At 38.9% G+C, this 17,087-nt stretch overlaps 2 protein-coding genes across 4 annotated transcripts in view; one reads left to right on the top strand and one right to left on the bottom strand.

Annotated features, from left to right (window-relative positions):
• The first annotated feature begins 263 nt into the window (after positions 1-263).
• LOC125239723 (zinc finger protein 436-like) overlaps positions 264-17,087 on the top strand; it is a 32,324-nt gene continuing 15,500 nt past the window's right edge. Inside the window, exons 1-4 of one of the 3 annotated variants that reach the window (XM_048147365.1) lie at positions 264-610; positions 1,021-1,158; positions 1,556-1,630; positions 5,589-7,019. In XM_048147365.1, the coding sequence (XP_048003322.1) occupies positions 478-610; positions 1,021-1,158; positions 1,556-1,630; positions 5,589-6,346 (1,104 nt within the window). In that variant the 5' untranslated portion in view covers positions 264-477 and the 3' untranslated portion in view covers positions 6,347-7,019. Of the gene's footprint in view, positions 611-1,020; positions 1,159-1,543; positions 1,631-5,588; positions 7,020-17,087 lie in introns of those variants that run through there. The other 2 variants (XM_048147364.1, XM_048147366.1) reach the window with 2 other exon arrangements.
• On the bottom strand, positions 10,586-16,324 carry LOC125239724. Its single transcript, XM_048147367.1, has 2 exons — positions 14,665-16,324; positions 10,586-11,213 (listed from the first exon to the last, which is right to left on the bottom strand). Exons 1-2 carry the CDS (start codon positions 15,548-15,550, stop codon positions 10,678-10,680), a joined length of 1,422 nt encoding a protein of 473 aa, XP_048003324.1. The 5' UTR covers positions 15,551-16,324; the 3' UTR covers positions 10,586-10,677.

Here is a 17,087-nt window from a genome sequence, read left to right as displayed (position 1 = left end):
ATGTTCCTAGCTTGTGTATATTAAAGCAAGGAACATACTACGCGGACGTCCGTCGTAAATCGACCGCGACCTATCAGTGTGCACGGAACAAAACATCCAGAGAGCCAGATTTCGATCGGACGTCCGTGCGCTCAAGGCCACGTCCGCGTCCGTCGACCGATAGTTTGCACGGTTATGTGTATTTCCATTGTCCAGATTCCCGTCCGCGGTCGATTTACGACGGACGTCCGCGTAGTGTGTTCCTAGCTTTAACTTCGCTCAATTTAAATCGTCAGCAAATAATAATTATTCCGAGGGTTTTACTATATCGAGCTAGAGATGTGGCAGTATGAGCAGCACGCTAAAAACCGATACCGTTATGATGTTTCACATCCCTAGTCAGAAAAAAAAACAAGCGTCACTGTCACATTTCTTGTTATTGTTATTACGCGTGCGGTGTGCGTTGCTGTTCTAAAAGATTTTATTATTTTTTTCGTAATGGACCCGCTGACCCCGTGTGGCTGCTGCCAGCTGCGCGCCGCAGACAAGGAGCTGCAGACGCCGTACACCCGGCTCGGCGCGACCGAGGTCTACGCCCACATGCTCCGAGAATGTTTCGGCATTCACGTAAGTATCGTTGATTTGAAGAATAACACTGTTCTTTTCTTAACTTTAAAGACGATTTTAAAAAGCAAGGAAGTCTCGTAGTTTTTATACATTTTACATGAAATTACGTATGCGATTTTGCCTCCGCGATGTTATAATAGCGAAATGTACATAATATAATTTCTTGTGTCAGAGCTGATAAGGCAAAAAGTGCAATGATAAATGTATTGCTCGAAACAACGACATGGAAAATTAAATTTAACTCGTGGATAAAAAGTGCTGAAATAAAAAAAAAAAAAAACAGAAAAACATTTCATTTTAATGAATAATGAAATTATTTGCTGTTAATAGAAATACTTAATGCATTAGAAGAAATTGTAAAGTTAATTTTGTAGCTAGAAATTTACATGACTTAAACCTCATGGCTTCAGGTAGCACTGAGTGGTGAAGGCTCATGTGGGATCTGCTCGGTGTGCGTGGGCCGCCTGCGAGATGCGAGTGACTTTAAACTGCAAGTGCAGCGCACTCAGACGGAGCTGCAGGCGCGGCTGAAAGAAGAAACTCCCGGTAATGGTTAGTAATCATTGTATTATAAAAACATGTTGAATTATTTTGAGTTAAAGTTTAGAATAATTTCGAGTTAAAGGATTTTTAGAAGGCATTTAAGCCTGGTTGGTACTGTTGCAGTATGAAAAAACTTCCTACAAAACCAAAATGTTATAGCGGTTCAGGATAGAATTGTTCCATTTTAATGCAAGACGATATCCTTTTTCGAGTCGGAGCCTATTTCAGGTTGTCAAAAATTAAACAATTATGTGAATGGATAGGATAGGACATCAATTTGTGCAAACCCAAATATTGCTTGAATGTTGAACTGAACGAAGTTAGAGCTAATTCAAATTTCATTACTGTGTAACACATATAATTTATCATATTATTTTTATTTAATGCAAGCTAGTGTTTGTTACAGGTGAAGAATCAGCGCTGGAGTCGGTAACAGAGTGGGGGGACGCCGGCAGTGACTGCAGTGACGAGCCGGTGTGGAGTGAGTTATAGTAGTAGTAGTAGTAGTAGTAATACACTTTTCAGTACAGATGATGTTTTTTATACGCACTAGTGCGAGAAGTGGTTCATTATATGACAGGTCGAAACTTCTGAGGGTCATCTGTACTGAAAAACGTCGTACGAGTGCGAAAAGGAAATTCTTAACTTGTGTCGATTTAAAACACTTCCTTCGGTCGTGTTTTAATTTATCGCCACTTGTTTCGAACTTCCTTTTTTACGCACTTGTATAGTAATGTACTATTATTGTACAAAGATAAGAACACACACAGTAAAGAAAAAAAGAACACACACATCATTTGTACAAAGGCGAACTTATCCCATTAATAAGGGATTTCTTCCAGTTAACCTTAGAGCAGTTAAAGGAAATTGGAGATGGTAGACGTTCCTAAGCTAAACCTATACCTAACCTACAAACTACAGCAATATAGACGTTATATCATATAAATAAATACCTAGAACCTTACTGCCCTAAAACTTTTCATTTAATTTCTCTTTTTTTTTTGTTATTTGTGGTCCCTGATAGGGTAAAGGCCTCCTCCAAGCTTAGCCATTTTACTCTTCTGAGCGGTGTCCATCCGGTTCCTTCCTGCTTTACCTTTCACAATTTGTCATTAACCCATCTTTTGCGTGGTTTCCCATCCTTCCTCTTTCCAGTGGGGCCTGGCCATCTGGTTGCATGTAGAGTCTCCCAACTAGTACGATCTCCGAAGTGTACTAGTTCGTTCTTTTAGGACATTTAGGACAGTAGTACACCGACAGAGCGAGAGATAAATTGTGCATATGGCATACAGTAACATTCGCTCGTGTACTAGCCGAGAGCTGATCGGCCGTTTTCGCGCGCTCTCGGGCGGTTTCGGTAGGATCACACGGATCGCTTTGCTGTCATTGTCACTCCTTGGCTCTTCGCTCCTTTCGCTCCCATTCTGTTGCGCGTGTGTGAGTGTACTAAATGTACTAGAGAGCAGAATAATTTGGGAGTAGTTCGGTCTAGTACAGTGCAGGGAATCGTGTCTTTTGTACTATTAATACCTACATGTCCTACACAAGCCTAATGTAGAGTCCATCTCTTATCATGGTATCTCGCCAAATGTCCAGCCCATTTCCATTTTTGCGATAGTGCATGTTGAAGAGCATCTGTCAGCTTAGTTTTCTTCCTTATTTCTTCATTTCTAGTTTTCTGGATCCTTAACTTCAAGATGCTCCTTTCCATTACATGTTGACATGCGAGGATTTTGCTCTTTACCCTCTTGGTGTACACCCATGTGATGTTTGGCTGGCATAAGTGAGGCTGGGTATGATGCAGGAGTCCATTATAATTTTCTTCAGTTTCAAGCCATAGTTTCCCTTTAAAATATCTTTTTGAGACCAGTATTTAGTCCACGCTATGTTTACTCTTCTGTCTATTTCATTGTCGTTACTGTTTTTGTTAAAGGATATCAGTTTTCCCAAATATATTACACACTCTTGAACATAGTCTATTTTTCTTCCTTCTATATTTATTGGTTTCGCGTAGCTGTTAGTCATCACTTTTGTTTTTGTGGCATTCATTTGTAGTCCTATTTTCTGACTCTGTGTTTAGGGCTTGCAGCATGTTTCTTATTCCAGTAAGCTGTTTCATTAAACAGGACTATATCGTCTGCAAACCTCAAGTGTGTGACTTGTCTATTTTTTAGCCACACACCCTCGTTTTTAGGGTTCCGTCGTCAACTAGGAACCCTTATAGTTTCGCCATGTCTGTCTGTCCGTCCGTCCGTCCGTCCGCGGATAATCTCAGTAACCGTTAGCACTAGAAAACTGAAATTTGGTCCCAATATGTATATCAATCACGCCAACAAAGTGCAAAAATAAAAAATGGAAAAAAATGTTTTATTAGGGTACCCCCCCTACATGTAAAGTGGGGGCTGATATTTTTTTTCATTCAAACCCCAACGTGTGATATATTGTTGGATAGGTATTTAAAAATGAATAAGGGTTTACTAAGATCGTTTTTTGATAATATTAATATTTTCGGAAACAATCGCTCCTAAAGGAAAAAAAAGTGCGTCCCCCCCCCTCTACCTTTTGAACCATATGGTTAAAAAATATGAAAAAATCATAAAAGTAGAACTTTATAAAGACTTTCTAAGAAAATTGTTTTGAACTTCATAGCTTCAATAGTTTTTGAGAAAAATACGGAAAACTACGGAACACTACACTGTGCGTGGCCCGACACGCTCTTGGCCGGTTTTTTCCAGTCTATATTTTGAAAAATATCTTCTAGAACGGCTATGAATAACTTGGGAGAGAGGGGGTCGCCTTGCCTCAAGCCGCGTCCTATTATAATTTCATCTCCTCGTTCCAGTTTGACTTTGCTCACACTTTGAGCGTATATCTTCTTTATAACTGTTATGTATTTTTCATTTATATTGTTTCTTAATGCTCTCCAGATTGATGAAAAGAAAAAAAAAACTGCCCTAAAACACATGGTAGTCTACGTCTGAGACACAGCCTACCACAAACCTGGCCAAGATATATCAGGAGTTGGAATTTTTTTTTCTTACACATTTCACACCACAAACTTCACATTTGCTTGAAGGTTTGCCCCCAAGGCTAGTTTCCTATACTTAAAAATAAAATGTTTTGATGCAGTGGACAAAATAAAGCACACATTATTAGAACAAAAGTATAGACGGTAGTTATTTTTAAACATAATTTCTATTTAATAAGTCAAAGAGAAAGATATAATAGTTATTTGTTATACAAGAGTGCAAAGTTGTATTTTAACGCCGAGTGTGGAATTGAAAAACGAGCAAGCGAAAGGATCCTATAGTTGAACCACGAGCGAAGCGAGTGGTTCGAGAATAGAATCCTGTGCTTGCGAGTTTTTCAATACACGAGAAGTAAAATACATTTGCACTTGTGTGTAACACAAAACTTTTCCCCTCACTATAGCGAGGAAAGTACAACGCAAAAAACGCGTCTTATCACTGCTTCCAGTAGTTCCACAGGTGGTAAAACATCTTCATCACTAGATTAACCTACTTTTATCAATTTTAAAGCAGAAAATTTGCCTCTATTCAAGGTCAAATTACTTTATCCACTAGTGGATAAAATGCGTTTTTACCCGCTGGTATTAAAGGACAAAACACGTGTTTCCGAGCTAGTGAGGGGAAAAGTAAATGAATTGACCGTGACGTCCGTGACGTCACTCTTCAGTATTTCATAGTAATTTCATATTTAATAAGCAAATCGTATTGACAGTTCTTAAAAAGAAGCTCATTTGACTAGTAGGAAACTAGTCTGTTTAAATGACAGCTGATACAATGACCTATTTTGAACAGCTAATAGCGAACAGCCGTGGGCCGCCATTTTGCCGATGCCAAATTTGCTTGGACGAGCCAAACGTGCGCGCATGACGCGTTTTTCTTTAATACCACGTCGGTTGGAAATAGGCACACGGTTAGCCTGATGAAACGCGGTCACCGTGTGACACATGCGCGGTGCCCTACCCATTAAAAACTTTTTGCTGTATACTTATCTCTGGAGGGTTCAGGGTGCCGACGACTCAAAGGACAATAGACGGATTACATTAGTTCCTTAGGCCCCCCCGTCGTCAGCACACCGCACTTTTCGTTGAGCTCTGGCAGCCTTACTCACCGGTAGGAACACAACACCATGAATAGGGTCTAGTGCTATTTGGTTGCAGTCTTCTGTATGACGGAGGTGGAAGTACTTCCCCAGTTGGGCTCTGCTCTAGATTCGAGCGAGATGTTATCCGCTGATCTGTGCCCCACCACACAAAGCGGGACATCATTCGCTATGCCCTATCTCCTACAAAAGCATGCCGGCAGTGTGGACCCGGCTAATGAAGTCGGTGCTGTCGCATACAGTGCACGTGAGTCGTATTTCTAGTGCCTCCGCCCAGTGCCGTGAGTAAACATCAATGCTTTTGTCCTTAGCATTAGACGGCGCGGCTGGAGCGGACGCGGAGCCGGCGCCGTCAGTGTCCTTGCGCGCCAGACAGCAGCTCGCGATGGCTTGCTCCGTGAGGCTCGCGCGCCTCCGCGACTCCCCGCGCGCGAGCCAGCCCGCCACTGTGCAGCGGGAGCCCCGCACACAACCCTACACCTGCGACACTTGCCAGGCGCACTTCACACACAAGTCTAGATTAATTACTCATTTACAGAACCTTTGCAAACAAAGAAACAAACGTGAAACCCTCTTAGTTAAACACAATGAAAAGAAACCACATGTATGTAACGTGTGTAACAAGGGGTTTGCACAAATAGGGGATTTAACCCGTCATAAACATACTCACAGTGGAGTGAAGCCACATATTTGTAAGGTTTGTAACAGGGCGTTTTCACGAACAGGGCATTTAAAATGTCATGAGATAACTCACACTGGAGTGAAGCCATATATTTGTAAAGTTTGTAACAAGGGGTTTACACAAAAAGGGAGTTTGAACATTCATGAGAATATTCACAGTGGAGTGAAGCCATATGTATGTAAGGTTTGTAACAAGCGGTTTACACAAAAAGGGAGTTTAAACAGTCATGAGAATACTCACAGTGGAGTTAAGCCATATGTATGTAAGGTTTGTGGCAAGCGGTTTGCACAAACAGGGGATTTAAAACGTCATGAGAATATTCACAGTGGAGTAAGCCATATGTATGTAAGGTTTGTAACAAACTGTTTACACATAAATCGAATTTAAAACGTCATGAGATAACTTATCATGGTGTCAAATCAGTTAATGAAGGATTTATAAGAAAAACTTTCTATACACACAGAAAAAGAGCCCCTGATGGAACCATGTCATACAATGGTCTAGCCTGTGACATGCATTTAACACAGCAAGGTGCTGTAGAAAATAAAAGAGCTCAACACGATGCGGAAGAAACTAACAAACAGTTAAAAGAAAACAGTTTAGATAAGAATATTGAATTAAAATCATACGCTTGTGAAGAGTGTAAGAACAAGTTCCCATCACAGTCGGAGTTAGACAGACACAAGAGGATCCACTCCGGAGAGGAGTCGTACGAGTGCGAGATATGCGAATCTTTATTCTTCGATGAAGCCAGTTTAATGACTCATGTTAGTACTCATGCGGGCAGAGTAGCTAAAATTTAAGGAGTAGGTTGTTAGGTAGGCAACTCTGCATAAGTATGGATCTGTTGGTGGAGTATTTTGATCAATCACAATCTTTTTAGTCGTTTATTTCGTAGAAAGAAGGACCTTTAATATATTTTTCTTTTATTCTTCCGGCACCGTTCGTAAAATATATATGTAACGTCGTCCTCTGTGCCATTATTTAAAACCATTGGTTATATAAGGAAATTTAATGTAAAACTACGTCGGTTTTATTCCATAAATTACATTTCTTACTATCTTTGGTTTATCTTTAAGCTTACCCTTTGTTTTGTACTATCCGACCTACCAGTCCACATAACTCATAAAATGTAGTTTTAATGGGTTTATACTTTAAATTTTAATTAATCAAGTCAAATAAATCTCAACATGTTTCGACCCACTTATTTATTTTCCCCTCACCAGCTCAGAAACACGTGTTTTGTCCTTTAATACCAGCGGGTAAAAAGTAAAAACGCATTTTATTCACTAGTGGGTAAAGTAATGTGACCTTGAATCAAAAGTTGAAAGTCAAATTAATTGCTTTAAAATTGATAAAAGTAGGTGAATCTAGTAATTAAGATGATTTACGACCTGTGGAACTTCTGGAAGCAGTAAGTTTTTTTGCGTTGTAGTTTCCTCGCTATAGTGAGGGGAAAAGTTTTGTGTTACACTCGGGTGCAAATGTATTTTACTTCTCGTGTGTTAAAAAACTCGCAAGTTCAGGATTCTATTCTCGAACCACTCGCTTCGCTCGTGGTTCAACTATAGAATCCTTTCACTTGCTCATTTTTCAATTCCACACTCGGCGTTAAAATACAACTTTGCCCCCTTGTATAACAAATAACTATTATCGTATGGCATTTAGACGTCTTACTAGATTTCAATGACGTAATATGGAGTTTTTAAATTATACTCATTTAAAGCATAGAAACGTCAAATTATTATCTACTACTGTTATCCGAAAACCGGACAATCCTATCCGGGACAAACATTTGTGGCCCGCCGCGGATGTCTCTAGTGGTGGTGGCCATGGTGATATTGGCGATGCATGTGCTAACACTGCTAACCCTTGTATCTTTTTTTATTATGCTATGGCAATCGTCTTAAGACATTTTTGCCAGCTTCACGTCAATATAATAAAGGAAAAGATTACGAAGAAGAAATTCAATGATTATTGGCAGACTCAGAACTGGGCTGAAAAAATAATTGTTAGATGATAGAATTTATAAAGGGTTAGTACAATTCATAATACCTACCGACTACGGATATTAGTGTGTGAGTTACCAATTAAAACAAATACTTACTTTAAAGGGTTAAAACATCATGTATGTATTAGATTTTGAGTTTATTAGTCTCTAAAAATATTGCTATAAATCTAAATATTCGTGGGTTAAACGACAGAAGGGAGTAAACGTGTGTGGGTAACGGAATTTTTTGTTTTATCAAACCACGATATAATTGTTTATGATCTAGGCGAGGACAAGATAATAGAATGTGATTTAATGTACCCTCTTCTAGACCGCACTCACATACAGACGTGTCATGTATTCTAAGTTTTTTAAGAAATACTGCAGAACCGCAATGCCCAAGTCTCATACGGATGATTGAGGAAGTTGATGATTTTTTTAAAGTTAATTTAGAGAACCATGGCTTGTGAGGGATGTCTGGTTGTATTTTATAATAGTGGCGTGCTTTTGTTCTAGTACCCGATCTCCAACGCGATTTCCAGGAGTTATATAAATAAACTTTTGGTAAGGATAAAAGATCATAACAATAATTTTTAAACGGGAACTTATCGCCATGCACTACTGCCTCTTTAGCTATTTGGTCCGCCCTTTCGTTGCCCGCTATACCAGCGTGGCCTGGAATCCAATCCAACACCACTTCCAGCTTTCTTTGGTTACAGAGTATTAATGCTTCTTTAATTAGGAAAGTGAGTGGGCTATGTAGGTAACTTAGAGGAGAAAGGATTTGTCAATAGTGCTTCTAAAAGGCACTACGGGAATCAGAAAAGATAATAGAACGGCTAAGCCTTCCCAGAAAAATATATTCCAGACACTTAAGAATGCCTAGACATTCCCCAGTAAACACCGAAGACTCTGGTGGACATTTTGTCTTTTGGACGATTTCATATTGGGTGTGATAAGTTCCAATCCCAACGCAGCCCTGAGGTGATAGTTTAGAGGCATCAGAGTACAGTGTGTGCCACTCCGCCCACTCTTCCCCTAGGATAGATCTGGAACGAACATTTGCCAGAGGATCATTTTTTGGGATTTTAAAATCTAGTAGTACCCGAGGGCAAAGTATAACCGTTTCATATGGGTGTTCAAATACTGGAAGTTTCAGAGAGTGGTGTACAGGATCCCGGATGTTATTGAATTTTCGGAAGCTATTGACCAGACATGGACAGCGTTTGTTTACCCAATATTTGTTTCTACGAGCATATTCCTCTAGTAATTTAATTTTATAGTACATGGGATGGGTCGTGTATTGTAAAACTCGAAACAAATATCGGTCAGACAAATACTGTCGGCGAAGATCAAGGGGAGGGTCCAAACACTCCACCTGCATAGCATTAATTGGACTTGATCTCATAGCCCCTAGTATTACCCGGAGTGCCTTAGCTTGGACGCGATCTAGATAGCCTATACCCACCTTACTAGCTGGCTCCAATAAGTATGTCCCATAGTCTAACACACTTCTGATAATTGCATTATATAAAAGCTTCAGGGAAAACGGATGTGCTTCCCACCATACTCCGGATAAGCATCTAAGAATGTTAATATTCCGTTCACATCTTGTAGCTACATATTCGCAGTGGGGTAATCCTGTAAGCTTTGAGTCTAATATCAGTCCTAAAAACTTAATTTGGGATTTTATTGGGATTGGGTTATTTTTAACTGTTATTGAAACATCCGGCATCATACGTTTCCTAGAGAAGATGACAATATTACTTTTTTCTGTGGACAAATCAAGACCGTGTTCTTCCAACCACACATTAAGAGACTCTAATGACGTTGAGACTGCTTCAGCCGCTGTTTCTATATTAGAGTCGCTGAAGAAAAAGAAGAATGTCGTCAGCATATTGGAGGATATTCGATTGTCCAACATGTCGTTCCAAATCAGAAGTATAAATATTAAATAAAAGGGGGCTAAGCACTGACCCTTGGGGTAGGCCCTTCCAGACATTTCTAGATGGCGATATTGTATTACAAATATTACAATGGCCACGAAATGTAATGTGTCGATCGCACAGCATTAACATAATGAAACTGCTCAGTCTCGCCGGAACTCTCAGCTCATGAAGTTTCTTCCTGAGAGAGGGAAGCTGAACATTATCATATGCACCTGTTACATCAAGGAATGCCGCGACCACTGATTTATTACGAGAAAAGGCCAATCGAATATCGGTTGTAAATATACCAAGGCTATCGGAGGTACTTCTTCCCTTCCTGAAACCGTACTGTGACCTGGCCAATAAATCATTCCCCTCCACAAACCACTCCAATCGATTCTTAACTAGGTGTTCCATAATCTTTAACATAACTGATGACAGAGCTATAGGACGGTATGACCGTGGGTCTGATGGATCTTTGTTGGTCTTATGAATAGGCATAACTAATTGAGGTCGCCACTGTAAGGTGAGGGTTCGGAGTAGAGTGGAAACGACTGTTTAGATTAAATGATGATTTAATACTACTCTCATACATGAGTAATTGGTCCTTATATATAACTTATCAGCTACGTACATAACTATACATAGTATACACTACACCATCCATCGCATGTTAAAAAATAAAAATAATAAACATTTTATTTTTATTTTTGTTTAATATTACCTTCTTACAATAATAATACATTCTCCAATTATATTTAAAGTTTATAGTAAAATGAAGCTAAGACATAAAAAAAAACTTATAAAATACAAGGTTTGGTGCGATTTTTATGCACGACATCTTCTTTTCCATTTTTAAGTATTTTCACATTACATCCTAAATCCTCTAAAACTAAATAAGGTCCTACATAAATGCTTTGCATTTTATTGTCTGATACATTTCTTAACCATAAGTAACTACTTTTGCTATAGCTAACAGGCTTTGAATGGGAATCATATTTCTCCTTCCTTTTAAGTTTGCTGTTTATTAAATGAGTACGCGCATCTGCCTGTGCCAGCTCTAATCTATACTTTAATTCTAAAGGATAACTGCCATGATTATATAAGGGATTAACGTTACTATTTCTTAAATTGCTAGGAAGTATGCATAACTTACCGAAAACTAATTCATGGGGTGTGTACTTCGTCTCCGTGTGCACGGTGTTGTTATACGTAAAGCACCAGTAAGGCAACCAGTCACTCCAAGAATTCGGTTTATTTTCGCATTGTATTCTTAAATAAGCTCCCATGGTTTTATGCGAATTCTCTAGAGCACCGATTGACTCATGGTGATACGCTGTGGAGGGTAAATGAGTAATTTTTAATAAATCACATACCTCTTTCATCGTGTTACTGATGAATTCGGTTCCTCGATCAGTGGCTATTTCCAATGGAATTCCATACCGCAGTACAAAGTTCTCAACAAATGATCGAGCTACAGTAACTGTATCTTTGGAACGTAATGGATATGCTTCCACAAACTTTGACAGTTCACACTGTAGAGTTAGCACGTAACAATAACCATGTTCATCTTTTGGCAAGGGTCCTACTGTGTCTAAATAAATCTTTTCTAACGCGCTATTGGCTGTAGTTGTTATTTCCATCGGCTGTTTAGTTGGTGCGCAATATTTTTGTTTTTGACATTGGGTGCATTTTGATACAAAATCTCGTATGTCCTTTTCCATACTAGGCCAATAATAGTGCTTTTTTATGTTATTAGACATCCTCCTAATCCCCGCGTGGCCACTTGTGGGGAGTAGGTGAAAGTCATTAATTATTACGCGTCTATCATGTAAATCATTTATTCTTTGTACATTACTTAACACACATATTCGTGGTCCGGACCAAACGTCATAGCTATTTATTTCTTGTATTAAGCCCGCAATAAAATCTTTATTGAATTCATTTCTTATGACGCATAATTCTTTTATATTTATTTTCTTGCAAATTGCATCCAAATCTCTCGCTAATTCGGCTCGCGATAGTAGCGATTGAGATGTTGGATTAAAATAAATACACGATTTGCTGGGCACGTAATTAAAATATTTAGACGTCTCTTTTACGAAATTCTCTCTCATATTTTTTTTATAATCTCTACATGAAGTAATACACAACTCAGTAAAATTTTCCGGTTTTTTAATGATATCCACAATTCTTGGGTGATCAAGCCTCGAATTAGTAGGTATATTAAGAACCGAAGAACTTGTACTGTCTGTACCTTGCGTACTCTCGATCTTTCGTCTTTGCGCTCGTGTCATCACATTTATAACTTGCTCATTCATTTGTTTCAAATCCTCTGACGTAATATTTATGCGAGACAGAGCGTCTGCCACGGAATTCTGAGAACCTTTTAAGTATTCAACTGTAAAGTTATACTCCTCCAATTGTAAACGGAACTTTAATAACCTACTGGTAGGGTCTCTCATAGTAAACAAATACACTAGTGGTCGGTGGTCCGTTTGTACTTTAAACTTTCTACCATATAAATAGGGTCTAAAGTAGCGAATGCTCCATACTAACGCTAATAACTCTTTTTCAACTGTAGGGTAATTTAATTCTGCCTTGTTAAGAGTTCGACTAGCGTAAGCGACTGGTCGACCATCACCGTTACACAAAACTGAACCTAAAGCTTTTCCTGACGCATCACATTGTAAAAGAAATTGGTTTTCCGCCGAAAAATTTGGATATTGCAGTACCGGTGGTTTAACTAGTGCAGATTTTAATGTTTGAAATGACTGTTCACACTCTTGGGTCCATATAAATGGTACATCTTTACAACACAATTTATTGAGTGGATAAGCTTTGTCTGCGAAATTGACAATAAATTTACGATAGTAACTTGCAAATGCCACGAAACGTTTAACTTCGTCAGCTGTCTGAGGAGTCGGATAATTATTTAGAACTTTGGTTTTTTCGGGATCTGGCAAAATGCCCTTTTCTGAAACAACATGACCCAAATATAATATTTCTTTTCGTAAAAATTGACACTTGGCAGGGTTAAGCTTTAAATTTACTTTCCTTAATCTACTGAAAACGTCTAATAAATTTTGATTGTGTATGGCTAAACTTCTTCCGAAAACAACTAAATCATCCTGATATACCAAACACTGCTCATAATTGAGGCCTGACATGGCCACAGTCATCATGCGTGAAAAAGCGTTAGGTGAAGTTTTACAGCCTTGGGGAAGTCTGGTCATTTGATATTGATTTTTACTTGTTTGAAATGCTGTGAGTGGTCGGCTTGATTTATCTAAATTTATTTGATAAAATCCTTGATATAAGTCTAGATGCGAAAAATATATAGAACCTGATAAGGAGTCTAAAACCTCAGTTATATTTGGAAGTGGGAATTTATCATCTTTAATTTGATTATTTAACTTTCTATAGTCGATGACCACGCGCCATTTCTTTTGTTTTGAAGCATCTAACTTTTTAGGAACCAATAATAACGGACTCGACCACGCACTTCTTGCCTCTTCAATTATTCCATCATCTAGCATTCCTTTAATTTGCCTATCAATTTCAGCCTTTTGCGAGTGTGGCAATCTGTAAGGTTTGACATAAACTGGTGAACTACCCGGTTTTAATTCTATCGTCTGGTTGTAAAGCATTGTAGTGGTCAATTTATCGCCCGGTAGGAAAAAGACATCCGGATATTTTGCGCATATATTCTCAATTGATTTCTGTTCCTCTTCGTTTAATTTACTCAAATCTAATGCAGAAAACAACGATTTTACCCTTTCGGCGTTCATAGTTGGCTTGCTAAATTCACAAATAAAGAAATCACTCAATCTACTCTTATTAATTGTGAAACGGCTTAAATTTACGTCACTATCCCTTGTGTTTAATATTTTAATGGGTATTTTACCTTGAATCGGTTTGACTATAGCACTCGCAACGTATATTCCGTCGCATAATTCCTGACTATTTACTACAAAATCCTCCGTAATACTAGTATCCATGTAATGTATGATTTCACTACGCGCGGGTATAGTAAGGTAACTATTTACCATTTCTGATGAGCTTCTAAAATCTATGTTAACTACTTGTCCGTGTCGTGATAATAATCGTAACGTGTTTGTTTCAAAATTAATATTTGCTTTATGTTTTCCAAAGAAATCCTGCCCTAAAATACCATCCGCGTTACATGATAAATTTTTAAAAACAAAAAATGAATGTTCGAATTCGCAACCGTTGTAATTTAATTTCAATATAACATATCCGTTAGATGTGACTTGTCCGCCTATGCCTGTGACATATATTTTCTTATCATGGAACGGAATGTCCCAATTTTGTATAATTTCATACTTTATCGCGCACAAAGATGCTCCCGTATCCAATAACCAGTTATAAGCGGTTTTTCCTATATTTAAGGTTGCTCTATTTAAATCATTGCACGTGTAAATGACATCAGTCTCGAAAAAAATGATTCAGCGATTCCGTATTTGGTGCACTCGGGTGTTGACCGGTCGAGCCATTCTCGCTGTGCGATATCACGTGCAGGCTGCCACGAGCGTTGACCCCTCGGGCACGGGACCCGAAATACGAACCCCCTCGTGCCGGCCTGCCTCGTGATTTGTTTCCACGGCCACCTCCTCGCGAGTTTCCTTGCGCGGTTTGGGATTGAGCATATCGACCATAAGAAAACTGTCGCGGACCCCTTTGATTACGATAACGATGACCTCTGTGCCAGTTGTGAGCGAATCCTCTGTGGTACCTGTTAAAAGAGTTATGTGAGCGGTACATACCCATGATCTCCGGCTGGCTGGACGTTGTCGGTCTCGATACTTCTTCGTCCTGCGCTGCCTGTATCGCGTCCTTCAGGCTGCTGAAGTTACGCGCTGCAATGATAGTGCTGAGCCTTGGGTCCTTCAAACCATCTGTGAACTTTTTAATACACATTTTTTCGTTCAACGGCTTTAGCACATCATAACTCGCCGAATTACCTTCTGCCTGAGTTATAGTTAACTCGGAAAAAAGTTTTTCTATCTCGGATCCATACTGATCTATACTACGCCAACCCTGACTTATATTCTGAAGCCGGGAATGGATTGCTGTAAAAGACTTTTTAGGTAAAAGTGAGTTACGTAAATCACTTATAAGTTGCTCTACGGTCAAATAAGTAGCTGACACACGCAGTTTCGCACTTTCAGATAACCTTCCTTTTAACACAAATGTAATAAGCGACTTTTTGCCTATCTCGTTCAACATACCCGAATACATATCAACAGCATCGATCAATCTCTTTGTTGTTTCCTCAGTACCATCCATGAGAGGTATAAGACTACAAGCTGACTTTAAATCGAACTCCATGGTGTCACATTCACTATATTCGCTATCGCTACTTGTACTCGTATTTTCCTCTACCTCAGGCTTTGAACATAACTCTAAAATTTCTTTATGCAGAGTAGTAATTTTAATGTACAATTTATTGGTCTCCTCGATAACTCCTGAGTTTACGTCCTTTAACAGGGAAAATTGGGAGATAATATTGTTACACCTATTTATAATATCATTCACTTTTGACAGTTGATTTTTTGTTATGTTACCCTCAAACCTTGATTTCCCTTTTTTAACTAAATATTTTTTTATGACAATTAACTCGTTGTAACATTTCAATAATTCATCTGCCATCACAAAATTATATCTAAGTACCTAATTTAATACATACCTATTTTAACTTACATTGACGTCACATTATTGTCCTTAACTTACTTCACGCGAAATGATTGTTCACAGTATCACTTACTCGTAGTAATAGTTCATTTACTGTCCGTTGAAACACTGGCACCAAAAAAAAAAAAACGAAACGCACATTACACAATTTCCGTTAACACTTCAATCAAACACTTATCGGAGCCGTACGAGCAGCACGCTGCAGCTCAGCTAGAGCGACCTCCTGGCGCATCCATTTTTTGTAGGTTTTCTTACACCTTCTGTACAGGGCGTAGCCTCCTCCGATGACGATTATGACGAGCAATATACCCAAGATAATATTAGTGACACTTGCGTGGAATCGAAGTTCGTCGGTGCTCGCAGAAGCCTTATTGTCACCTCCGGCCGCAGTTTGTGCAATAATTACCTCTTCTTTTGATTTTGTAGCCCCCATAGTGAAACTTTTTAAATCAGAAAACCTTAACCGCGAGAAAAAACATCAAGTTATTTACTTTTGTTCTAATTGTCCACTTGAGCTATGTTAACATGGTAATGAACTGCGCTCTCAATACCGATCGGTGACTGACCGCACGCGCGACACCGTATATGGCAGGGTCGCCATGTAAGGTGAGGGTTCGGAGTAGAGTGGAAACGACTGTTTAGATTAAATGATGATTTAATACTACTCTCATACATGAGTAATTGGTCCTTATATATAACTTATCAGCTACGTACATAACTATACATAGTATACACTACACCACGATTCGGGTATGTAACCAAAAATGAAAATAGTATTAACTAGATCTAAGTAATACTGCAAAAATTGATCATTGGAATTACATAGGAAGGAATAGGGAATACCTTCCAGCCCAGGAGTGGAATCACTCACAGAACTTAAGACGTTTTTTAATTCTACGATCGTAAATGGAGAATCAAGAGGTTCAGGAGAATTTAGGCAGTAGGTACCCAAAATTAGTTTCCAGTTCATTCGGAGCATATTGAGGAGCCAGCATATCCATGAAATCATCAGCCCATTCAGGGGAGGTTGGGTGGGTATAAGAAGTCAGGTTTTTAGAGCCTCTGTATTTTCGGATGTTTTTCCACACTATGCCCGATGGAGTGGTAGGGGAAATAGATGCACAAAATGATTTCCATCCTTCCTTCTTCTTAGACCGCAGAAATAACTGAGTTTCAGCTGATATTTTGTTAAGCAATAGGTAGTTATCGTGGGTGAGATTTAACCGATATTGTTTTTCAGCATTTTTCCTTTCTTTAACTTTATTGGTGCACTGCTGGTCCCACCATGGGGGGGACGGAATTTTATCAGATGCTGCATTTTTAAACGGAAAAACGGTTTCCGCACATTTATTAAGAGCTTTCGTAAAAGACGTGGCACAGTTCTCAATTCGATCAGGAGAAACAGGAATCAGTAATGAACCAAAATCAGCTTGATTGTCTTTAAACTCCTTCCATCTGTCAATTATTATATTAAATTTGAGAAGAGGAACCATTG

The sequence above is a fragment of the Leguminivora glycinivorella genome, chromosome 26 (assembly GCF_023078275.1).
Source record: "Leguminivora glycinivorella isolate SPB_JAAS2020 chromosome 26, LegGlyc_1.1, whole genome shotgun sequence".
Taxonomy (NCBI): domain Eukaryota; kingdom Metazoa; phylum Arthropoda; class Insecta; order Lepidoptera; family Tortricidae; genus Leguminivora; species Leguminivora glycinivorella.
Note: the sequence above shows the minus strand (reverse complement) of the source record. Positions and strands in the feature narration are given on the sequence as shown.

Bases quoted from the DNA above. Each gene is read 5' to 3' on its own strand.
- LOC125239724 (XM_048147367.1), bottom strand. From the start codon at position 15,550: ATGGCAGATGAATTATTGAAATGTTACAACGAGTTAATTGTCATAAAA. The intron at 11,214-14,664 runs GTATGTACCGCT...TACCCTCCACAG, and splicing joins CAGCCAGCCGGAGATCATGG to CGTATCACCATGAGTCAATC.